The 23,809-nt window shown below is 42.6% G+C and overlaps 11 protein-coding genes across 11 annotated transcripts; 6 read left to right on the plus strand and 5 right to left on the minus strand.

Moving 5' to 3' along the window:
* Positions 1-169: 169 nt before the first annotated feature.
* On the minus strand, positions 170-1,665 carry Bfra_009080ca (uncharacterized protein; the record flags this gene model as incomplete). The annotated part of the gene is made up of 2 exons (XM_037339432.1): positions 170-1,417; positions 1,519-1,665. The coding sequence occupies 2 exons, from the start codon at positions 1,663-1,665 to the stop codon at positions 170-172; spliced, it is 1,395 nt and encodes a 464-aa protein (XP_037190998.1).
* A 989-nt stretch (positions 1,666-2,654) lies between these two features.
* Positions 2,655-4,822, minus strand: Bfra_009080cb (putative hsp70 protein; the record flags this gene model as incomplete). The annotated part of the gene is made up of 9 exons (XM_037339433.1): positions 2,655-3,014; positions 3,062-3,218; positions 3,265-3,380; positions 3,436-3,559; positions 3,611-3,860; positions 3,910-4,024; positions 4,073-4,171; positions 4,331-4,584; positions 4,636-4,822. 9 exons carry the CDS (start codon positions 4,820-4,822, stop codon positions 2,655-2,657), a joined length of 1,662 nt encoding a protein of 553 aa, XP_037190999.1.
* A 501-nt stretch (positions 4,823-5,323) lies between these two features.
* On the plus strand, positions 5,324-7,040 carry Bfra_009081 (uncharacterized protein; the record flags this gene model as incomplete). The annotated part of the gene is made up of 3 exons (XM_037339434.1): positions 5,324-5,539; positions 5,589-6,510; positions 6,574-7,040. 3 exons carry the CDS (start codon positions 5,324-5,326, stop codon positions 7,038-7,040), a joined length of 1,605 nt encoding a protein of 534 aa, XP_037191000.1.
* A 1,833-nt stretch (positions 7,041-8,873) lies between these two features.
* Bfra_009083 (putative rna-binding protein 8a protein) lies at positions 8,874-9,446 on the plus strand (the record flags this gene model as incomplete). The annotated part of the gene is made up of 2 exons (XM_037339435.1): positions 8,874-9,119; positions 9,234-9,446. 2 exons carry the CDS (start codon positions 8,874-8,876, stop codon positions 9,444-9,446), a joined length of 459 nt encoding a protein of 152 aa, XP_037191001.1.
* A 174-nt stretch (positions 9,447-9,620) lies between these two features.
* On the plus strand, positions 9,621-9,895 carry Bfra_009084 (uncharacterized protein; the record flags this gene model as incomplete). The annotated part of the gene is made up of 2 exons (XM_037339436.1): positions 9,621-9,669; positions 9,729-9,895. 2 exons carry the CDS (start codon positions 9,621-9,623, stop codon positions 9,893-9,895), a joined length of 216 nt encoding a protein of 71 aa, XP_037191002.1.
* A 547-nt stretch (positions 9,896-10,442) lies between these two features.
* Positions 10,443-11,567, plus strand: Bfra_009085 (uncharacterized protein; the record flags this gene model as incomplete). Its single annotated transcript, XM_037339437.1, has 1 exon — positions 10,443-11,567. One exon carries the CDS (start codon positions 10,443-10,445, stop codon positions 11,565-11,567), a length of 1,125 nt encoding a protein of 374 aa, XP_037191003.1.
* Positions 11,568-12,838: 1,271 nt separating this feature from the next.
* On the minus strand, positions 12,839-13,051 carry Bfra_009086 (uncharacterized protein; the record flags this gene model as incomplete). Its single annotated transcript, XM_037339438.1, has 1 exon — positions 12,839-13,051. The coding sequence occupies one exon, from the start codon at positions 13,049-13,051 to the stop codon at positions 12,839-12,841; it is 213 nt and encodes a 70-aa protein (XP_037191004.1).
* Positions 13,052-13,109: 58 nt separating this feature from the next.
* On the minus strand, positions 13,110-13,480 carry Bfra_009087 (uncharacterized protein; the record flags this gene model as incomplete). Its single annotated transcript, XM_037339439.1, has 2 exons — positions 13,110-13,277; positions 13,364-13,480. The coding sequence occupies 2 exons, from the start codon at positions 13,478-13,480 to the stop codon at positions 13,110-13,112; spliced, it is 285 nt and encodes a 94-aa protein (XP_037191005.1).
* A 661-nt stretch (positions 13,481-14,141) lies between these two features.
* On the minus strand, positions 14,142-15,605 carry Bfra_009088 (putative alcohol oxidase protein; the record flags this gene model as incomplete). The annotated part of the gene is made up of 4 exons (XM_037339440.1): positions 14,142-14,872; positions 14,923-15,005; positions 15,071-15,374; positions 15,434-15,605. 4 exons carry the CDS (start codon positions 15,603-15,605, stop codon positions 14,142-14,144), a joined length of 1,290 nt encoding a protein of 429 aa, XP_037191006.1.
* A 1,901-nt stretch (positions 15,606-17,506) lies between these two features.
* Bfra_009089 (uncharacterized protein) lies at positions 17,507-18,134 on the plus strand (the record flags this gene model as incomplete). The annotated part of the gene is given in 4 exon segments (XM_037339441.1): positions 17,507-17,514; positions 17,586-17,638; positions 17,653-17,747; positions 17,874-18,134. The coding sequence occupies 4 exon segments, from the start codon at positions 17,507-17,509 to the stop codon at positions 18,132-18,134; spliced, it is 417 nt and encodes a 138-aa protein (XP_037191007.1).
* A 2,057-nt stretch (positions 18,135-20,191) lies between these two features.
* On the plus strand, positions 20,192-21,811 carry Bfra_009090 (putative mfs multidrug transporter protein; the record flags this gene model as incomplete). Its single annotated transcript, XM_037339442.1, has 3 exons — positions 20,192-20,406; positions 20,459-21,258; positions 21,315-21,811. 3 exons carry the CDS (start codon positions 20,192-20,194, stop codon positions 21,809-21,811), a joined length of 1,512 nt encoding a protein of 503 aa, XP_037191008.1.
* Between the last annotated feature and the right edge of the window lie 1,998 nt (positions 21,812-23,809).

Consider the following 23,809-nt stretch of genomic DNA (forward strand, 5'->3'; position numbering starts at 1 on the left):
ATCTTGTTAAAAAGTAATGACGGATGATCTTCTCGATTAGGTTTTATAAAGCTCGCGAAGTAGATATGTAAGCTACCTTGCAAAATCAATGCAATAAGAACGTGCAAATTCCATCTTGTGCTATTATTCTGTTTTGAATAGTCCAAATACACACGAGGGTGAAGAGAAGTCACCAGCTTATATCTTCCCCTTTACTAATTACCTTCGCTGATACAAGTGGAGACCACTCCTGTTTGTGAATATCCTTAAAAAACAATCCGCCGAAATAAGTGTATGCAACAGTTCCAGCTTCATCTGCGGGATATCCTCCTTCCTGACCCCATATCTCCATTGTGTTATCTTCATGCTTTTTGTGGAATACTATTGGAATCCCGGGTTCTGAAAAAGAAACCTTAAACTCTTCCAGTGGCTCCGCTCTCAGAGTCTGACTCAACGCGAAGGCCATTCTGCAAATTTTTAATAGTCTTTCCTCGATACCTCCTCCATGTTCTTTTTTCGGCAAAGGTTTTAAGAAGTCTTCCAAAGCTGACGCAAAAGCACCTATCCTCGTCTCTGAATCTCTCTTTCGAAATTTTTTTGCACACCTGTAGGTCATTTTTTTCCAATTATGGCAGTCTAAATTTTTGTAAGTATCACCTGCAAACTCATTAGCAAGGACCAGTTTTACATTTGACACTATATGTTCATCACCTGCAGAAGCGTCCCGGATCTTCTTTTCAAAAGCTACAAGTCCAGCTTCCATCTTTACACCCTCGTTTTCATCATCAAGACCGAATAGTGGCTGAAAAAGTATCTCGTCGCTCAAAAATTGAAAGATAGCCCTTCCAAGGCGGTGGGTTCGTTCAAACGAGTCTGGTTTCATATCGAAAGCCCTTCTCAGCATTCTGTCTCTTGGTTTCTGTTGGCTAATAAGCTCCATCTTCGGCTCTTGTTCCATATCCAGGTTTGCGATGACGAGGCTTCGCACCGAATCTATCATTTTGAGATATTCTGGTCCCCACAGGTGCATTGGCCCAGGCTCCTCGGCCGCTTGGTATCTGTAGACCCATCGACGCCATACGTCAGGATCCTGGTCCCGCCTTTCGACATTCCTTCTTTGCAGTTCTATATTCTTATTCTTGAGTTCCTCAATTTGAGTCTCTAATTTTTGCACGTTTTGAGGATGCTGATGAGCTTGTGCTTGATAGTTATTACACTGAGCTTGAAGGTACTCAACCTCGGCTTTCAATTTTTCGACATCTTTTTGGGCTTGAGCGAATTTCAATTCTGCTTGAACTTGGCCGCTTTTGACGGGTGCACTAGCCATTTGGCGGCCGAAAGCTTTGAGCTCCTCTGATATCTTCTGATAATTGCTTTCAAGGTTTTTGTATCGTTTTTGGGACTCATCCTTTTCATTTTCGAGAGCATCTGCTTCGGGCTGCAGAATGATGTTCGTTAGTAATGGAAAAGAAAATGCAATGTCGAAACCATAATTCAAAGGCTTCAAAGCAAGTCATCCATGACTGGGATCGAACTTACTGGGATTTCACCACCCGGGGATAGCATTTTCTCAAGCTCGATTTGAATCTGCTCGAGCATCTTACCCACCAGTTCTACAGCTTGTTGAACAGATCCTCCACCTTGAACATCTTGGCTGTCTTTGGGCGCTGGAATTTCGGGATCCATTTTGAATACTGTAAGTGCACCTTCTGGAGATTGGTTAAATTATGTCTTTCTTGAGCTCACGGTGCAGACTTTGGGGACACAAGCGTTGTAGTCTGACTACTTTCGCTAATTTTGCATTTATGAGAGGGACCTCCATATCATTCATTATCAAAGAACTAGAGACTATTCTCTTTGTCAGTCTTGATATCATGCCAACCATTCCCTTATCACAATACTTACTCTTTTCCGTTTTCAGTTTTCAGTGTCGGATCTTGTAAGTATCGAGTCTTTCAGAGATCTTTGTACATACGATGTTCGTTCAATCGACATCCATCGCATCAATTATCCAATGTTGTATGTACCTAACCGAAGGCAAACTCTCTCATACTAAATGATGTTTTTTCTTCATTAAAATATAATTCTTTCTTTGAGTTATCAAAACTATGTTTTGGGACAAAATTCATGAATTTTCAAGGAAGAAAAATATTATTTGGTACGTATGAGATTGTCCTCAACTGTAATGATAGTGAATAGAGGTATAATATGGCAAGCTAAAAGTCATGGTATAAGATTATCCACCACACACTGCTCGAAGAAATTAGTCCCCAATTGGTGGCCCGGCCTTCACTTTAATCTTTCGAATTGTATGCCAAGGTCAGATGCATCAAACAATAGTGGGGGCATGGACTTGGAGAACAATGAAAATCTCAGTTCAATCTCACACTTTGAGTATCACTTCAAGCATCTTGAATGTTTGTGCATCATAAATCAAACGATCCGTAAATAGTTCTCAAGAGCTCCAAATGAAATTTGGATTAATTATGCCTTTTGTAAAGTTGAGGAGCGTTTCATAAGCCCATGTACAAACTGTCTGTTGAGACCTCCAAATAAATGGCAAAGCAAGTATCACGCGTAGTCTTCGTTTTCATCAATTCATTCCTCCAAAATTACAACACCACTAGGCGAAACCCCCGAATCAAAGCCTCATTGAGTATCCTCCGACATCATATTCAATCGTACTTGGCCTTAACACTACCCATTTCCTCGCCGTTGTACTCAAGCGAAAACATCATGATGGCAGAGTCAACTGTCACGACCAAATCGAAATAGACATCCCAGCACTGGTCCCCAAACCTATCGATTCTCTTCCTGATTGTCGTCCGATCTACGCCCCTCAGATCGACTTGCAGGCTACAATTTATCGCGACCGTCGGATCGGGGCGGACAGGCGCACTGACTAATTCGCAATGGTGAAGGTTTTCCTTAAACATAAGAGTCTCATCCGACAAGCTATGGAGAACTCGATAAAATGAAAAGTGTATCTTTTGTGGTCGTTGGAGATCTTCTCCGCGCTGTATGTACCAAGTCATCTAGTTTTGTGAGTAGTCAATCAAATCGAGAAGGTATTGTGCCTTACACGGGATGTCTTCCACTTTCCGTACGCATTCAAAAATTTGGGATAACCAATATCTTCTACATAATCATAGGTATGATGGGCTGAGACGCCATAGTGTCGTGTCGCCTGTGTTGAGACTACCATGACCTTCTGAGGAAGGCGCGTGAGAACAGCACCCCTTGTATTAAATTAGCAGCTTTCTTTTTTGTAGTCAGAGAACTAACTTGACAATTGCGGACCAAGCACCATGCGGCTGGATAACTTGGATAGCTGGATGATCTTGAACAAGTTGAGATTTGAGGTAATTCGAAGAACAAAAACCTCCTACAAGTAAAATTGCCTACGAACGGTTATTTTACGTTCCAAGAAACGATGAGATTAGAGATATTTGTTACCTTGACTTTATCCGCCTTGGGATGATTCTCCGACAGTCTCTTCTTCTTGACCTCCTGCACCTGCTCGTGGACTTTGGTCTTGATGTCTGCAATTATAGGGTCGAATATGTCTTTCAACTCAGCACTGGCAATGTATCAGCTCGATTCAGATGTGCTAGTTAAAGAAAAGGCTTACCTCTTTATAGTCCAGCACGCATTTTCAAGCCCCTTCTGTTGGTCATCTTTGAGCTTTGCACCGAGGAAGTGCAAATGGTTTACTTCGTCACCAATACCAAGAAAACCTAGTTTGACGGAAGTATCGAATTGCTTCAAGGCAGCCCTAAAACCACTAGAATTCTCTGGATCATTGAACTGAGCTTCCCCCACTAGTTCTTTGACCTTTTCCTCGAACCTGTTGTTCAGATTCAACGAACCTGCCATGAAGCCTTGAAATCATTCAGCACAATACTTCAGCTAGCCAAGAACGGAACTTACCTGCACCAGGCACGAGCTCTTTCAACTCCAACCTAGGGTCTAATTGAACGATTTCATATGATATGAGATCCACAGTGCCACCACCAGCATCGCAAATCACGAATGCGTCACCATTCTAAAAGAGTTTTTAGTCGGGTCTCAACAAAAAAGACGGTGACCATACAGCTAGCCCCCTCTCTTTGAATTCTGTTAGTGCATACAACGCAGCCGCTTCAGGCTCTTTGACGAGAGTCACTGGATAAAAACTAGCCTTCCGAGCTGCCTATATGTGGAATATCAGTCAGCCTAGCATTGCATGACCAAAAGAGATACATGCCTGCAAAGTCAAGTCTTTTGCCTTATCCGACCAAACAGCGGGGACGGAAAGAACAAAATGTTTTCTACACCCCTGGATGTATTCGAAAGGCCAACGATCCATTACTATTCCCATAACGTATTCGTAAATGGCTCGAATGAAATCAGCGGCTACGTCAACGGATGGCCTGCCCAAGCGCTCGAGGTTGCGCTTCAAAATCCATGCCGGAACATAGGATGGCATTGCCTGTGTAGGGTCAAGTAGTAGCTTGATCCCGCGTATCATGCGACCATGCTGGGCCTGAGCTCCCCAGGTAACCATTGCACCACTTTCATTGTAGCTTAGGATTGTGGGGATCTTTGGTTGTCTCTCAGTGAGCCCTTTGCGTGTGGTTAGAACTTTCAAAAACAGCACTGCATTAGAAGCCTTACCTGGCCAGATATCTACCCCTACAACCCGAGGGTTCTCATCATTAAGAAATGCATACGCAACGCCAGTAAAAGTTGTGCCGAAGTCCATTGCAATGACGATTTGATCTTCCGATTCAAAAGTTAATTGGTCGCTAGGGTGTGGAATAACCCCACCAGCTGGCTTATCTTGCTTAATTCTGTCGTCCATGGCGATAAGTGTTGCAAGGAAAATTGTGGCCGTAAGATTTTGATTTGAAGATAAGCAGTCTACTGCTTTTTATGAATATAAATCATTTCATGCTGTGATGGAGCCTCTGTTTATGAATATCGTGTCCAAGATGATTTTTGTTCGCGTTTCAGTACAGTCTGGAACTTACTAAAGTTAGTTCAGCGACGAAGATAATCGAATCTTCCAAACTTCGAAATCACATCAATCCTTTGATCATGAAGTTTCTGTTTCGCAACTCACTCCGTGTGCGGGCGCTGGCTGAAGTGGTGCGGCTTCCAGCAGAATTTACAATTGCCAAGAAATTCGATGAAACATCTAGAAACATAGTCTCGCCTTCTTCCTCGTTTCTGCGCATAATATTGAGAGATAGAACTGCGAGTTATGATACTCTGTCGGGGTTCTGCGCTGTGTACTTAGCTTACAAGTAGTTTTACAAAACTAGTTCTACAAAACTCAGATTCATATTGCATTGACAGGAGCATGTTTTCAGCACGAACGACAAACCCCAGCAGTCACAGAACCACGGCTAGTCAATCAGAAACTCTAAATACAAACAAGATGCTGGAAAATATTGAATCTCCACTTCCTGTTGGCAATCAACAGTTGCACGTCGGAAGACAACCCAAAGAAGCCACAGAATATGATGGGGCTAGGAGGCGGCCTTGTTGTTTCCGCCAATTGTATGATAGATTTATCGTAAGTAGACGATTTAGCCACTGCCCCAGTCCAAGACTAATAGTTGTAGCCAAGGAAGGCAGCAGGAAAGACTGGCCCCTTTCACAAGCCCAACGACCTTGCTAAGCTTGCTACTGAGCATAACCTTTCGACACAGGAAGTCCACAATGCGACCCAAAAAGGAGAGCAAGCAAGAAACCAGAGCCGGGCCTCCTCGCTACAGCTTGAAGATGTCACTCGCGAGAACAACGAATTGAACATCAAGTGCGAGAAGCTACAGCATGACATCAGCATCTGCTTCCACCAGAAAAAAAAATCCGAGGCGGCTGTTAAGAATGCTTTCAAAGATTTAGACAACAGGAACAACCTGCTTCAAACACGCAATGACGATCTTCGCATGCTTGAGCACAGCTACAACACAGTGGTTATGGACAAGGAACTTCAGGATCAAAAGTTTCAAGAACTGTTCGAAAACTTCGAAACACAAGAGAGGGAGAATCTCACCCTAGGTGACGAACTCAGAGAGCTTGAAAGCCAAACCCGTTCGGAGTCTGCTTTTGTAATCTTAAGACAGAAGCTTGAAACTTCTCAGGAGGAGACCAAACATTATAAGCAACAATCGAGGACGTTTCGAAAAATCATTCAAGAGTCGAATGTTCCAATGGAAATAAACGAATTAGACGTAAGCCAGAAATTCAAATGGCTGCGCGAAGAAGTCCATCGCATCATCTGTAGCTTTTATAGCATGGAAAAGGCCTATCCAGTACCTGGAGATTCGACCTTACAAAATGCCGAAACCCATCTTTACAATCTTTTCAGTCCTAGTTTAGATCGATTTGAACGAGAGATTGGGGTGAGGGCTTTCGTGTTCGGTCAACTGGATGAGTTTCTATTGTTTAAAGAACTTTTCGGACTTGAGGATATGGACGAGAGTTTGGGTATTGAGCAGGGGCTGGGCAATTTTGAGGCTATATTCAAGCAAAATCACCCAGGTATTTTGCACTTACCACTCACCTTCTATTTGAACATACACCTTTTGGTACTGACACTTCTAGATCGGCACGCCGAACTCGCCGCATGGAGGACCGCTACAATGGAATGTGCTAAATTTCTCAAACCAGTCAGCCCGAGTCATCCACCAGACCTCTGCAAACACGTCGCTGAAGAATTGATGCGACTATTGAACCCTTTGGGCAAATATCTTCAAGAGAGAACGGATCAGCTCATGGCTCGCTGGCAGGGACTTTGTATGGTGGCTTTGAAGCTCACCATGAAGCTGAGAAACTACAAAGATGTATACCGATGCGAGATGCCTGCACTGGGAGACATTGTTAAAGATGGTGAGATGGATGTAGAATATGAAGTGCATAAGGAAAATTGCAAGAAGCATGCCGAGTTAAACGGCTGGCCTATTGCGTATGTTCTTTCGGGTGCATTGGTGAGGTATTCTGCAGAGGAGCCGGAGATAAAGGTGAGTTTAGTGAAGCCATGGGGAGTGGTACATGCTCATCCAGACAAATGAAGCCGTGTCTGGGGGTTTGGATTCTGCTTAAGTGGTCTTAAAAATTCCTAAATAGACAGAATGGTTGAGGGTATGGTAAGTGCATTGCAGTGAGTAGGCATTATACATAAATTCATGCGCTTTCAGACCAATCGGGTATCGAGATCGGCGAGCTCAAGAGCCATTTCGTAGATTTAGAGACTCCTACGCACACTGCATCACCATGCACTATCCAGTGCCCTTTGTGACATATAAATTGTGTAAGGAGATATGTTGGCTCGTGATTGCATGGATGATAGCCTCATTTGCTCATTGAAGTGCCTAACCCCCCCCCCCCCCCCCCCCCCCCAACGAAAATCATGCTCATCCGTTTGCCAGCCTGATTATTCTTTCCAGGCCTCAGCATTTCACCCCTGATGTAGTCTGATATATGTTCATGTAGATTATATATGATTGAACGGAAGCACAAGAGATTCAGTTCGGCATGTTGCCAGAGTGGTTAATGGGTAAGACTTGAATGAATAATTCGGTTATCTTATGGTTTCGGCCTCGTAGGTTCAAATCCTGCACATGTCGTGAGTATCATTTTGCCATTTCTTTTGGTTCCAAGACTTGAAATGATTTGAAAGGAGTGCTTTTATTAGTAAGTTCGTGGCTGGCATTTGCGCAGTGATTCTGAGTGGAGAGTACGGTGTGCGCAGCCCCGCAGATAATAGCGGACTGGTGGAGTGCTTAACGCCGTGATATCAAAGTTTTAACGCCGAAATAGGTACTGAGTGTTGGCACCACATTCATTTTGATGCGGGCGTGAAAGCATTCGAAATGTTGTCCCATTTCCACGTCATGGCTGGTCTTTTGTCTCGACGCACATTTTTCTCTGATTGAGTCTCTTCAGGTGGCTCAGATTGTTGTGTTTCATGCTTTCGATGAAGGTGGACAGAACTGAACTTGGACTAGCACGCAGGAGGTACTAGGCACTGTGTGTTTGTGTCTTTTCTTTTTTTCTTGGGGCAGAACTGTCGCTTCACGTCAGGATTCTGTCGGCATGTGTCGGGGGTTGATTGATGGCTGCAGGAGGTCCGGAGTGATGCATCACACGGTCCATCGTCTCGTGACGACTTCGTGGATTTTGTGAGAGGAGATAGGAGAACGATGAGGATGCCACCGCATGTTGAATGAGGATAGCAGTAAACCTAGAATACTATTCGTTCCCCCGGAAAACTCCCAAACTTTTGAGGTCGTCGGAGGCTGCATTGAAATGTAACAACGCGACGAACTAGTTCTAAACAATGCCCGACATTGCTGTCGGATCCATGTCCCTGACGTGATATTCCAAGGTTCGATGGAAGTCCGCCTGGTGAGGCGACAGCAAGCACATTGGTTATGATGAATATCTACAAGATAATGAGGTAAATTCGTGCCTTCAATCAATATCGAGTCGACTTCGGTCGAGATGGCATTCTCGAACGGAAACAACAACAAGGTTAGAGAAAGAAAAGAAGAGAGAAAATTCAGATTCATATACAGCAATAGACATTATTTTATTTTGAGTGTGTGCAGCTTTTAATTGAGTAAATAACTTTTGATTTTAATTAAGTTGCCGTCGTGATGTATTCAATTGTTCAATATTTGCAGTGGGTGGTGAGGTGATGAATTATCAAGCAAACAATGATAGGCATTACTGATATGATAGCGTTGAGGAATCGGATCTCGCGAACTTTAATTTCCAAACAAAACAACCTTAACCTACAAACCATCACCCCTCAACCCTCAACCCCTCAACCTTACCACAATCTCTCGACGTCGCACTTTTCCTCGACAATAACCCGCACCCCCTTCCAAGACACCGTCATCATGGCCGATACCGAAATGGATGTCGATGCGCCTTCATCACCACAAGAGCAACGAAATGACACCAAGAATGCCTCGATGATAACTCATTCAAATGCGACAGCGGTACGATCTATTGAAGGCTGGATCATCATCGTCACCAATGTACATGAAGAAGCTAGTGAGGAGGACTTGAATGACAAATTCGCAGACTTTGGAGAGATCAAGAATCTTCATTTGAACCTTGATAGAAGAACTGGATACGTTAAGGTGAGCTTATACAATTACGTCTTTTGCATGGAAGCTTTTCGATTAATTTAGCATTATCGCCTTGGGGATTTATAAGACAATTTCGGACAGCTAACACAAAATGTCTGCAACTAGGGTTACGCATTGATCGAATACCCAACATTGGACGAGGCAAGGGCCGCTATTGATGGTGCGCACAATACCAAGTTGCTGGAACAGACTGTCGAGGTGGACTTTGCATTTGTTAGACCGCCACCAGGAGGAAAGGGTAGAGGAGGTCGGGCACCTGCCAAAGGTAGAGCAAGAAGCCGATCACGTAGTCCCAGTGGTAGAGAAGGGGGCGATTGAATGAGTGCAGGTGACGATATTGTGCCACATGAATGATAGATACATGAATGATTTCTAATCATCAAAGTACATTCTTGAGGAGCGGTGGGAGAAATCTGGGGAATATTACAAGGAATATGGAGGAAAATTAGAAAAGCTACCTGGGTGCTATGTACTCCTCCATTAAAAGCCGATATGTTTTCATGGGAAAGACATATCGGCGTATATTCAAGTCATTACGATTGTAAGTTCATCTAATCGCCTTGGAATTCGGGGTAGAACATGTCACTAATCTATATTTAGTATTGAGATGCCAAAAAGAATTACCATTGAATTTCCTCTTTAATCTATTTCACTCTAACGAGTCTGAGCCCCACGAGAATTTGATCGTTACATCTCCGAAGTTTTCATCCAACTGTTGGGCATCGCCGAGACGTAACACTTGTCTACTCCAAGATGTTCTTGTATAAAAAGAGTTGTCTTTGCAGAAAGTTAGAGGACCCTACTCACATTTTTCCAAGAACCTAGTGGACCCTACATTCAGAAAAGAAAAGACTCTATTCCGATTTGAAGAACCTTGTACGGTGGGCTGACATAGAATGATGTGAGCGAGCTTTCCCCCTGGCACCACATTATTTTGACATTTACCAACGATTTGCTTCTTCCACAGACAAGGCTTTATCCGGGAATCCCACCATACCCTTGACAACCTTACCTTCTAGAGATCCTTGAATCCCAGAGGGTCATGCAAGCATATCTGTCGATCTAACAACACTCTCCGACAGCATCTAACAACACTTGGACCACTACTATATAAGTATCCTGTATCACCAAACCTTTGAATCCTCATACCACTTCATTTTGTACACTTTACATACTTACACCGCTACACACAAAGAAGATCAAAAAAACATCTTCACATTTATATCTCTAATACTTTCGGTTACACCATTACATATTGTCTTTTAATACAAATAACTCATCATCCCTCCCTCACCTTGGCGAATCAACATCACAATGGCTCGCACATTTTTAGATACTCTCCCAAGAGAGATTCGTGATCAAATATATGGATACGTTCTATCATCCCACTCCAGAAGTGTATATCTATCCGAAAGCGTGGTCAATGACCCCGATTATCCTCAAGAAGAATATTCAGCAGCTGGAAAGCCCCCATATACTATCCGCTCCAAATCTCACGGCGAAACCATACGCCTTTCCTTTTTACGAACCTGCCGCCAAATTTACCATGAAGCTAAAGTTGTCTTCTGGGAGCAGAACTCACTCATCCTCGATGGCATTCTTCCTCGAACATATATCGATCACCCCATACTAGGCAGACTGCCAGGTTCGATAGCCTCAATGGCTACCTCGGTCGAACTCAAGATAGATATATTAGGTCGTTCAGCTTTCCGTAGGAAGTCTGAATTATCTGAAGACAGTCCTTCGCTCGTTCCATTCGAATATCAATTGAAGGATCTAGCGCGATGGCCAAACCTAAAGAGAATAAAGCTACATATGAGTCTCGGGGAAGACCCATGGGGTAATTACGATGGATATGGACATAGTGGTTTCGCAAGACTACTCTACTGGAGACTTAGAGGCGGATCAAATGATCATTGGCATAACTTGGTCCGATCAAACATCAAAGCGTTGGAAGAAGCGGGCGGCAAGGATGGCTACCTGTCTCACGTCAAGAAGGAATTGGATATCAACACAGGCTGCGCACTTCCTAATGGCAATGGCTTCCCTCAAAGAATGCTGAAGGTGTCTACTGGATCTCCTGGAGAAGTTCTTCAAGAATTAAGTGAGGCATGGTTTGGTACTCTGTCAGTTGATGGTAGACTATCTTATCTCGAAGGCGAAGAGAAAGAAGATATGTTTGTTCAACAACCAGCACCACGTCTACCTATGCTCGATCATTTCTTCTTCTTTAAATACGACATTGATCGTTGGGTGGATGGTCAATCAGGTGTAAGGTTATGGGGCAAAGCAAAACAAATTTGGCCAGCAGGAGACGAGGGTAAACAGGCAAGAAGAGGTGCTTGGGAGGATTCAGGAAGAATGGGTTGTTCTTTTGATGTTATGCGCGAGATTCACTGGCCTTGGAAACAAATGTCACCGCCTGACTTTATTCCGTAAACTTTGGGTTTGAGTCTCTTTCTCAATTGTTATATGTATTACGATTTTCTTATCTCTGTATAACTTATTATGAAGTATATCCTCAGCTAGGCGTTGTGGAATTTTGCTTTTAAAATCTTTACAAATACATAATTTTCACATATATCTACCTCTTCAATGCAATAAATTCATGTGCGGTTGACTTCGAACATTGACTTTTTTTTATCTCTTTAATTTTTTTTTATGTTTGAAATCCAGCCACGGTGTCGTTGCCGGTTACTATTACAACTGGTGACCCCCATTCACCAGTACAAACACCCAAACACACAATCCACGTACATACATATCAGCTGCAGTCAGCGCTATTGAATGCGGGGTAAGGGAATTGAGACAAGTGATACAATGGTGCCTGTCGGAAAGACTGGGCTTACTTGCCACTTTGAAGTCAAAGACCAATGAGTGAGAAGAGCCAAGAAGAGATTGGGTGGTGGAAACAAAGCTGCAGAATGCCGGACCCGAGTCAACCTCGTGAGAGATTGCGGGGCGTGGTTGATGAGATGATAGGAGGATGGTCTATCGGATGCTTGCCTTGAGTATGATTTGAGTGTTTTTGATAGGCAATGAGTGATCGGTTGGGGATGTGTTAGGGGAAAGGATAGGGGTAGGTATTTTTGCAGTTGCATATGCGGATGCGGACTAGGTATCTGATGATAAGGCTAAGAATGAAAGCGAGGGATCCGAGAGCAAAAGCGTGGGATATCATGAGATGAGATCTAGACAGGAAGAGGCGTCGGCCAGATGATGAGTTGGGATTTAATTCGCTTGTCGGGTAGTATTTTCATATGTCCTTTCTTTCGAATGCGAATCTGGGGGTGGCAAAATATTGTTATTGGGACTTGGTATCACCTTTTATGCTATGCATGTGTTTTTATTGTTACTTAACGTCAATATCAAATTGGATCGGTAATTTAGATTCTGAAGGCGTTTTGAGCAATTGAGGTGAATCACCTGCCATGATTCAAACACTCGGGGGGAGCGCAACCATTCACGTGCACCTTAGTCCTCGCTTGAGAATCCGTGCTTTATTTCATCCATCACCCGGCACCCCCAACCAAACTTCCCCGGCGAACACCCCCAACATCCCGCGCACCAAATTCTTCAACGGAACATTTATACTCTGCTCCCATAATACTTTTTCGATCCGAATTAAGTTTTTTGAGAATCGTACCGATCGTACGAATTGAATACTTGTGATTTGTTCATCGGCCCGGAAAATAGTTTTTCAAAGGGGCTTATCGGACCCGAGTTGCGGGTTCGGCGGATGGTGCTACGAGTGTGGGATCTTCAGCTGGGTTGAATGGATTTGGATGAGTACAGTATACTCTGGATAGTCGCCCCTTGGGATTCTGAGGTGGAAGAAGTTCATTGGAAGATGGAAATGGAAGAGTAGTATCTCCACCCACACCAGTTCGTCCAGCACTCTTAGTATCGTACCCTCCATGCATACGGAGAGTGTGTTTGCGTCTCCGCTTCATCCTTCATCCTAGCATTTCCAACGCCTATCTATCTCGCCTTATGATGTGGATATTGGGAAGGGAAGTAGCGTGAACTCGGTGTAACTAGGTTGAAGGGACTTGCTGTGTACCGGCTCACCGAAAAGATAGGCTGCGTATTATAGGCAGAAGCTGGTAAGGAATGATGAAATTCTGTTAGAAATAGCCTATCTTTGTCCTACATTTGATGGTAATGGTTCTGGAACGCGGGGGTCATGAATTTGAAGACAGTGAGATAGGGCATTGATGATGGGTGGGCTAGACTGGGTGGTGCGGTCCCGCCGTTGCTTTCTTTTGGTTGACCTGTTGAGATTGACGATATTGATAGAAATCGGAACTATCCGAAGCTCGGGGCGCGGCGTTGATCTTGTTGAGTGCCATGGCTGTAGGGCTTTGATGGAGAACATCAGCTATCTAGACTAATTGAGCCTCACGGAACGATATCTACGGTTGCCTCCCGATATCAGTTGTTCTTATGTCAGCGTAGTTCATCACCTCTTTGAGTCTATGAGCCGAGATGGCTGTGTGGAGCTTCTTTTTCAAGCACTGCAGAGTTAGTGGATATATGTACTTGTAATGTGGATACAACTGCGCCTACTGAGTCGGAAGATTCTTTTGAACGATCATCGATGATTCAGCGATGATGATGACTCAGAGATAAAAGATCCAGGACGCAAGATGTCATCGAGCTACCACCACCATCGAACCTCACAGCCACGATCGAACTTTGTCAGGAATGCGCTTGTCGCAGGTGCATAATTGCGATCTGATATATTGAAAATGACCTCATATTACATCTAAAAATCCTCTTGAAACACATCTAAATCGTGATACACTTGATTCTCAAGACCAGATCGTTGATCCTTTGCAGGAATAAAATCTCCCCACTCGATCTTAACTATTATTCTGCGCATCCACAACGAAACCGGCACATCTTGTCGCAACCATTGCCGCAGGAGCCATAGTATGATGACTCACAATCTTAGGAAAAACATTCGCGTCTGCAATCCTCACACCTTTCACCCCATGGACACGTAATTCGTTATCTAACCCCCCCAGGAGCATTTTCATCGGTTTCAGAACCCATGCGACATGTCGATGAATAGTGGAGCGTATTTCGTACTCTGTGACGTATGAATTTATCCATTTTTTCATGATTTTCATTCTCGACATCGAGATCTTGAGACGCGGATGAGAAGGTTACGGGACGGAGGAGAGGAAACCCGGAAGAGACCATGGTTTTGCCGAAGGCTAGGGCGAGATGGACGGCGCGTCGGGCGAGGATCATATCGCTTGGATTAGAAAGGATGCCGAAATCGACGGCGGGAAAGGAATGCGGGGATGAAGAGGTAAGTCGCACGCTGCTGCGAGATAGGGGATTGCAGATTACAGCGAGGATACGAAAGATTTCCATTTTGGAAAAAGTGGATTGATGTTCTTTCATGTCATCCATGGCGCTCACGGCGAGTGGTATCAATTCGATATCAGGTACTAGATTTTGGCGGTTTGAGAGATGAAGAGGGGTTGTTTCTGTGGGAGTAGGTTCGATATTTGGGGATGATGAGTCTTTGATGTGTGGTCCGGTGGCATCTTCATTGAGTGATCGAGATCGGATGAAGAAACTAAGTGTTTGAGATGGAAAACTCATGATACCGGTTCCAAAGAGAAGATATTTGCCGAATTCGAGAATGACTTTGATGGGGATACGGCGACTTGGATAATGGATTCTGAAATTGGGATTTCCCATGCAACGGGAATACTTGGATGATCGGTCTGAGGGTCATGGTTAGTAAAGATATTTGTCCTGGTGAGGTTAAGAGTACATATGAAATTGGAACCGACTCCCGGTAGGTCATGGATGACTTTGATACTGTGTTCTTCGGGATGTTGACGAGGACCAATGCCGCTAAAAATATCAATGTTAGAGCAGAATCCACTACTTAAGTTTCAGAGTTGAAAATCCTAGCTTACCTCAACATCAGGACTTGCGGCGAACCTAGCCCACCAGAGCAAATGATTACTTCTTTCTTTACCTTAGCTTCAAAAGCCTTTGCAGATGTTGGCTCAGCGCTACCAAAGATAACTTTACTAGCACGAGGGTTTCCATCGTCGTCTGAAAATTCAATTCGATGCACAGTGGTGTTGGTACATATCGTCAAATTCTTTTCTCGCTCAAGAGCAATTTCTTTCGAAAGAAAAGAATGGAAAGTGGAATTTCGTTTTCGGTCTTTGGTCACTGTATTGTATATCATTGCTAATCCATCAACCGATGCATCTTCCACATTAGTATCTGGAATTCGAGAGAATCACATTTTATCAGCTGTATCAGTAAACCTATCATGATACAGTTAGCAAAATAATCCCCGAGACGAAACAATACGCTTCTCACACTCAAACATCTCCAACCCCATTCCTCATACCCAAAAGATTTCATAACCCATTGCCCCCGCGTTCCCCTTCCTCGCTCTTCCGCGTTCTTGACATCTTCTCCTACAACTTTCTCCATTTTCCGAAAATAAGGCTCTACATCTTTCCATCCCCATCCTTCACATCCCATCTCTTTCCATTCCTCATAATCTCCTTTTGTCCCTCGGGTATACACTTCGTTGTTAACTCTACTGCCCCCACCTAGCACTTCGGCTCGGAAGACTAGAGATTCTCGATCATTGCAATGTTTCATTGGAGAACAAAACCAGGATTTGGTGCCTGAGGAGGGGGAATAGATATTAGAGGATAGAAGCGGGATATTTGGGAGAGAATGGCCAGGGCATTTTTGAGGGAGGTTTATTTAGATAATTACGATGGAGAATTGCTTGGATCGGATGGTGGGATTGAAGGTATGAGATGGAATGAGAGTTCATGAGAATAGAGAGGATTTGAATTGGGATGTTGGCTGACAGCTAGCTGGTCGCCAAGATGTTATTCCAAGTTATTATTTGGGAAATACAGTCAGCAATTATTGGGTCTGTTGATTTGTGGTATTATTGTTGGTGTTTCTGTGAGTTTACTTGATTTTGTATGGGTTATCGGTATCTTGATAAAATGTATGGACGCAAGGTTATATTGTAGTGGTTTAGATGTGGCAGTGGTGAGCAAACTTTGAGAGGGTATTGTGTTTTCCAAACCAAGGGCGAATTTCTTTTCTAGCCTTCAGATATAGATTTACGATCAGGATTATTCTTGCGATTATTGAAAACAGATTTTTGTATGGAGAATGAAATGCCAGCTAGAGATGAATACCCATGTGTTTTCTGAGAAGGAAGATGTCCCAAAATTTTAGATCCGAAAAGTCATTCAAACATCAAAGGTTGTATCCACGATTTCAGTCATTAGAATACTGCAATATATACACCAAAACAGCGCGACAGCTACAACGACGAAAGGGTAACTTGGCCGAGTGGTTATGGCGCCAGTTTCAGGCTGACCTGATTCATATCTTACTGGTTCGAAAGAGCGAGGGTTCGAATCCCTCAGTTATCACATTCTCACATTCGTTTTGCGGTTTTCATTTTGGACGTTTAGATAGACCTCAGACAAGCCAGCTTTGGAGGTTTACATTTTGCCGTATATAAAAAAAGTACGCGGTGCGCCTGTGCGCTTATCGTTTTGGGTCCGAGCTCCCATTAGCATATATGGTGGGGTCGAGATTGCCGCTCTTCAGCCCCTCCTTCCTTCCTCATTCGTTTCTTCCACCTCTACAGACAAACAAGACTTTTTATTTTACCAAAATTGAATTAAATTTTCTGGATTCAAACAACCTCGATCTTATTACAAACAACCAATGGTGAATTAACTGACAACCTTTCCAAGAATGGGTCTTCCAAGCTTCTTCTCTTCGATCGACGACAATCAACAAAAAGTGATGCTGTCGACACTGGGCTTTTTCCAATGCTTCAATTATTTATTTTTTCCCGAGGATTGCTATTGTTGAGACAAGACAGCTCGAGGGGACTAAAGAAGTATGGGAACTAGCAACGCATGCTGGGTATAGCTAGTATATATACATACAACAATGTCGGCATAGCCGACAAAAACATTACATCCGTAAAATTGGGAATCAAAAAAAAAACGACTACAAAGAAATTCGCAAGCTCTTCGATCGAATAAAACAAATAAATGTTATTATTGAAAAGCAAAAACAAAACAATAAAGATATAATTCCTTTACTAAAAGCGAAATGAAAGACTTTGTCCGATTAGGTTGTAAGACCGATGCAGTTTGTATAGCAGTATCTCGGGAGTATACAGATTTGTAAGTCGCTTTATATACACAAAATCATACAATAAAAAATACTTAAAGCTAAATTAAAGTTAATTTAGCTTTAAGGAATTTGCTGTGTGTAATGATGGGTATGATGTTAATACTTATAAGCTAGAAGAGTGATTGATAGCTTTGATATTAACAACAATGAAAGGGTAAGATTGCACATTAGTCTTAACGAAGTGCAATGGGAGAAGAAATTTGTCTTTCAATAAGTAATACAAAGATATATCGAATTGTTCAAGAAAAGTAAGATTGAAGAATACAAGGAATCAATAAGTACTCTTGAAAAGAGGCTCGAGTTGGAAGAGAGGATAATCATAAAATTATCGACCAGGCCGACAATGCGATGAACCTGACACTATTGGGAGAACGGTTGATCGATATAGTGAGATACCTCGAAGTGGATGAAGATTCGACCTAGGATATAGACGATATAGAAGGAGAGATAGCAAGTGATTCAAGAGAGATGCCTGGAGCCTAGAAAGGCTTACCCAATAATATAATCATTCAGTCTGAGAAACCAAGAAACAAAGGAGAGAGATCCCAATTCAAGGATCGGATCTCCCAATTATCCATTTTCATTAAGGTTAAAGAAGGTATGATATACTTACCGGGCAAAAAGTTGCTGACGAGTCAGAACGACACCGAAGCCACAGTAGCTGGAACTGGATATTTATTCTGGGAATCTCAAGTCATCGTAACTCAGTCTTGGTGTATTTGTTTGGGTTTCTGGTTTTCTGGTTTTTTGAGATGCTTGCTTACTTGCTGGTAGGTGAGTAAGTAAGTAGCTGGAATTGGTCATTCTGGATATGATTCAGATAAATACTATCTAATCCATATATATACGACTTACCATAATTGTTATCTCGGCGCCTCACTTACATACATGAATACATCAGGAGTAGATTTCGATATACCAGTAATAATGACTCGTGTTGTGGATTCAAGGTTATGGGTAGGGGAAGGAAGACATGTACAAACTACCAAATGGTTTTTGAATTGTAATCCGATATGCGAGCGGTCTGATTTCTGGAATAGGATGTTTGTTGGAAGTTGGAGGTAGAAATCAGGAATGAATGTAAAGAATATATACTATATACGTATTTGGAGGTATAATATAGAAAATAAACTAGACAGAATCAATCATTTGTATCCTGTTCGAATGCATAATGAATGGTAAGCGACAAGCTCGTATCTTTTCATTACGGGAGTGCGAACGTGGACAAAATATTGTGGTTTGTATATATTTTCATTTAAAGTCGTCTTGATATGAACAAACAGTAACGTCACATGACAACGCCTCGCTGGCACAATTGGTTAGCGCGTGGGCCTTTTAAGCCCAAGGTTGAGGGTTCGAGCCCCTCGTGAGGCGATTCTTTTGCAACTGCTTTTGATGGTTCCATTTTATGGGATGATGGCATCTTTTTTTTTGCATGGTGTTGATCATTTATGATGTAGATTGTGGATGGAAAGTTGTAGTAGAACAGTTGAGGGAATTTTTTGGCACCATACAATTTCTTAACGCCGTGCATCCATGTCGGGAGAGAATTATCGCCAGCAGGGCAGGACTTTGTTTGTGGTTTGGACTTTTACACTTGTCCCAAAATGATAGTTTCAGTAACAGACATTTAAACTTCTGCTTCTCTGTTAAGCAGTGCTTACGCTTAAGAAATTATCATGTTTATTCAGTCATCAACCGAGAGGGTTAATCATAGACGCTAGAAACTTCAGTCTCCCATACCTTCGCTCACATGATCTATACGTCTACTCGCGAGTCAACAATATGACTCCTAATCTATAAAATCTTTAAAGAAACTTTCTTATTATTAACTGTTGGAAACGTTCCTGAATCCACCCATTTGGAATGGTCGATCCACTTAGACCCACATAGATACGATATCCATACCCGCCGTATACGCTTACTTGTGCAAGGCGAGACGACCTGGAGTAGAAGGAAAGCATGTACGATAAATGCGGAGGGAAGATGCTGGTAAATAATGTATGTGACCCTTCTTTTGGTCGCATGAACTCTTGATATCTATCACTAGCAAGTACACACTAGTGATACCGCTGTGTATATTTATGATCCTTCGGGTTATCATCCTGTAATACAACGCATTGACATCTGATAATCTGCTGTGTACACCTACCTTATCGAGATACGATAAAGCTTATGGCTCTGCTGCCGCGGTTGACAACAAGCAAGAATTCGGTGTTTGAACAGTTGATACTATACCGAGTACTGTGGTTGAAGACGAAGCTTAATGAGGTATTTTCAGGTCGATTCGAGGTTTATTTGTAACCCCTCTAGGTTCTCTAGAAAACGAAGACTAGACACAGTTGTAATCCTCGACAAGACTTATCCCGGTTGATCATTGAAGGGCGATGGAAATTGATAGGAGTATATTGAGAGTCCTTCACGAAAATAATATTCATGAAGTTATTTGATACTTCAGACTGACGATGTGTAAATAGATGTGAGAGAAGAGCAATCAGTCCCGTAGTTTTATATAATTGTGGCTAGAGAATGAGTGGCTGGATCCACCAATAGTCCCACTCTCCATCGACTAATTTGGCAAGTCGACGCCTTTCGAGGGAAAATGTATGGAGAAATTTGATAAGCGGTCAGATTGCTAATGATTATTCGCTGTCAGCACGCCTTTCGCTTTTCGGGACGACATACCGGTATTGAATTGTAGATTAAAATATTTCTATCGAAATCTTGGAGTATATAAGTAGGAGAGAGAGGTTACTAGAGTTTCAATCTTTTAGGCATACCTACGAACTATTTCTTGTTCATTTCATTCATATACAATCCTACACCGACTGATGGACGAGACCCAGCCATTGCTCGCACCGGTACCACCGCCTACCACCGCAGCTGGGCAATTTCCATACATACCGGATGTCAATGTTCCAAATGATGAATCTTTCGATCATAGAGTCGATTTCAATCCTAATGGAGACCCGGAAAATCCATTAGAGTGGCCAAAAGCTTATCACAATGGAGTGATTTTGCTTTTAGCTTTTATGGCTTTCACAGTGTACGTACGCATCCCACCTTCAACCAAAATTCAATATCTAACAATCCATCAGAACATTCACCTGTATCGGTGTCGTTCCCATCGCTCGACAAATTATCCTCGATCTCGAGAATCAAGAATCAAAATCTGCATCCGTTCTTCTGGTTACGATATGGGAACTCGGAGAAGCAGCTGGTCCGTTACTCATTGCCCCACTTTCCGAAGTGTACGGTCGAGCGGCGGTCTTCAACGTGGCAAATGTTTTGTTCATTATCTGGACCGTCGTGGCTGCATGTAGTCAAACGTCGCATTTATTCATTCTGTCGAGATTCATGACGGGTTGTGCGGTGGCTTCGAATGTTCTAAATCCGGCTGTTATCGGCGATATGTTACCACCTGACCAAAGAGGTTCAGCTATGGCAACTCTCATGCTTGCACCACTTTTGGGTGGTGCTATCGGACCTGCTATTACTGGAGCAATTGCTCAGTCGATCGGATGGAGAAATGTTCTCTGGTTTGCGGCGGGTATGGCTGGTGTTTGCGAGCTTTGTTTTATTCTTCTCTTTCGGGAAACGTATAAAATTCGTATCTTACAACGAAGAATTGCAAGGTTAAAGAAGCAGAAGAATGAGGATGGTCTGGCACTCAAAGTTGTGGTGGAAGAAGAGTGTGAACATACAGCGCTTGCTATATGGAAGGCTATCAAAAGACCCGCAGCAGTATTTGGGGGATCTTTCGTGCTGCAAATTTTGTCCCTTTATGGTGCAATTGTGTTTACGTTCTATTACATCATGTCGACAACTTTACCGGAGGTTCTGAAAAATGTCTATGGATTTGCTCCCACGACAATTGGTTCTTCTTTCATCGCTTTTAGTATGTATTAAGCTATCCCTTACAGCGAATTTCATGCATCTAACTAACATAATTAGGCGTTGGATCAACCTTTGCCGTCTTCCTTTGTAATATGCTTATAGATCGCATTTACATCTATCTCCGAACCAAAAATAACAATCAATCACATCCAGAATTTCGCATGCCTCTCACCATAATCAGCGGTTGCATTCTTCCCATCTCCGTCGCGCTCTTTGGATGGACCGCCGCGAAAGGTTGGCCCGTTGCATTACTTCTCTTTCTAGTCGGTCTCCAGGGTTTCGCTATCTTAACGGGTATGGTTCCTTTGATGGCTTATGTGGTGGATGCATTTGGATTGTATTCGGCAAGTGCTTTGACGGCGGTACTCATTGCGAGATGTTTGATGAGTACATTCTTACCGTTGGTGGTTGGTCCATTGACTGATCAGTTGGGATATGGATGGGGATTTATGATTGTTTCAGGTGTGTGTTTAGTGGTAGCGCCTGTGCCTTGGTTGGTTATGAGATATGGTGAGAAGTGGAGACAGTGCTCTGCCTATACGAGAGATGATTGATTATGATTTATGATTGGATTGGTGTATGGATTTCGGGATTTGGCATTAGTAGAAAAGAAGGATGTTTGGATATTTTATTGTTTATATGATTATAAAGGTGTGTAGGCAAATATATATCATAGGATAATACGCAGATTGACTTGTTTTTTTTTTTTCAAAGTTTCATCCTTTGGGCAAGGCTCGAGAATGTAAACCCTGGAGCAAGTACTCCAAGATAATCAATGTCTCAAAGTCTGTGAGGAAGTTAACATTCCAAAATAGCGCAGCCTGTGTACATCTATGGTATCGTATACATCTATGGTATCGTATACATCTATGGTATCGTATACATCATTTCCCGATTGTCGCCTAATGATCCAATATGTCTAGATCCAATGCAATTTCTGGTGCTTATGGCAGGGGTGGAGTTGTGCTTCACTGACAAAATAGCTGTTTAGTTCACGAGTAGAAGACGTGGCACCACAGGCCTGAAATGATCTCGACGAAGCCGCCTTTTCGATGATGTGGTTTACTTTTCACTCATTTTCTTCCATTACCTTTTAATGGGAACGATATCTTCAGTTTATCTCTAAAATCACTGCATGGAATAGTCTTGAGTATGGTTTCAGCTATCGATTTAGTCTTTACTCCTTTCCTGAAGCTTCCCCAATTTTGTTGTCTACACGAGAAGATTACAAAAATACTTCATCAATCACAAATATACTCTCACAACAACTAAAAATCTCAAATTACATTGCATCACTTCAACTTGGTGTAGGAAGAAAATACCATCTTCTCTAATACTTCTATCAAATCTACCCTCAGCTCAGATAACTCTTCCTATCAATCCCCTCACCAGCATATACCTCACATAACCATATTGTAGACAATCCTATGGAAGATTTGTTCCAACAGCTTCCCGATTTCCCGAGCACATTTGACCGAGTCCTTTCCTTCACAACATGTTCCCCGTACGCCATCCCTGTACGTCCTCTGTAGGATTGATAACTCGTCGTCTTGATTCTTCAGGAAGATCGAAGGAATTCAAACACCGGTTTTGATCGAGCCAAAACCTGTTGATCCGTGCTAGTCAAAGCTATGCATCCGCGTGCACCCTCGAATGTATTTCAACTCGCAGAGTGTGGTAGTCATGGGGAGATGGAAGTCCGCACCGATGGACTGATCTTTGAACTGGTTTGTTGTCACTGCTTAACCACACTCGCTTTATCTATAATGTATATTCCATCAATGTTTCAAATATGTAATCTCAGCTCAACGAATCCTCCTTATTCGTATTTATCCACTCCTATTTTGCCTTCAGGGAGTGTCTTCTATTAATGATGTTGAAGCTGGTTAATGGTATTGAGAACTCGTAGTGGTGCGTCGTCGACCGATCTTGATATCTTCGATGGATTCGAGGAAGAGCATATTCGGTGTGGTCTACACTGCCGTGGTGGAATAGTGATTGTTCTTCGTGGTTTTCTCAGATCTGGGACCGTATAGCTTGACAGTGAAACACATGAAGAACTTTGTAATTTCGTTATACTAGAAGATTAAAACAGTCGCTGGCACTATAATTTAGGAAACTTTGGGTGTTCACTTTTTTGTTACTTCTGGATTATCTGCTATGGTTTAGCTTGGATTACTATAAGTGCTTACACAATCTTATTTAGACTTATTCGATAATCAAGAACAGCATTATAATTTCGCATAAGTTTAGTCTTGGCCTATACAATCCCACAAACTTGAATGCCCCGAAGACTTCGAGAATGAGTATTGGTAATATCCCTAGTGAGTTGTCAAGGTCTCCAGATATTCTTGATATTGAGATATCTTACTGCCTCAGAGAAAGTTGATCTGTTCGCCTGCCTATTCAGAATAGATTGGTTTTATAGAATTAGTTTTTGAAATAGGGTTTCGAAAATATTGTATTTATCAATTACAAAAACTTCTATTATAATATTATTTAGGCTAATCTCATAAATCTTTTCCTTTATAAGTATCGGTATAATAAGCATT

The sequence above is a fragment of the Botrytis fragariae genome (assembly GCF_013461495.1).
Source record: "Botrytis fragariae strain BVB16 chromosome Unknown tig00000101, whole genome shotgun sequence".
NCBI classification, from domain to species: Eukaryota; Fungi; Ascomycota; class Leotiomycetes; order Helotiales; family Sclerotiniaceae; genus Botrytis; species Botrytis fragariae.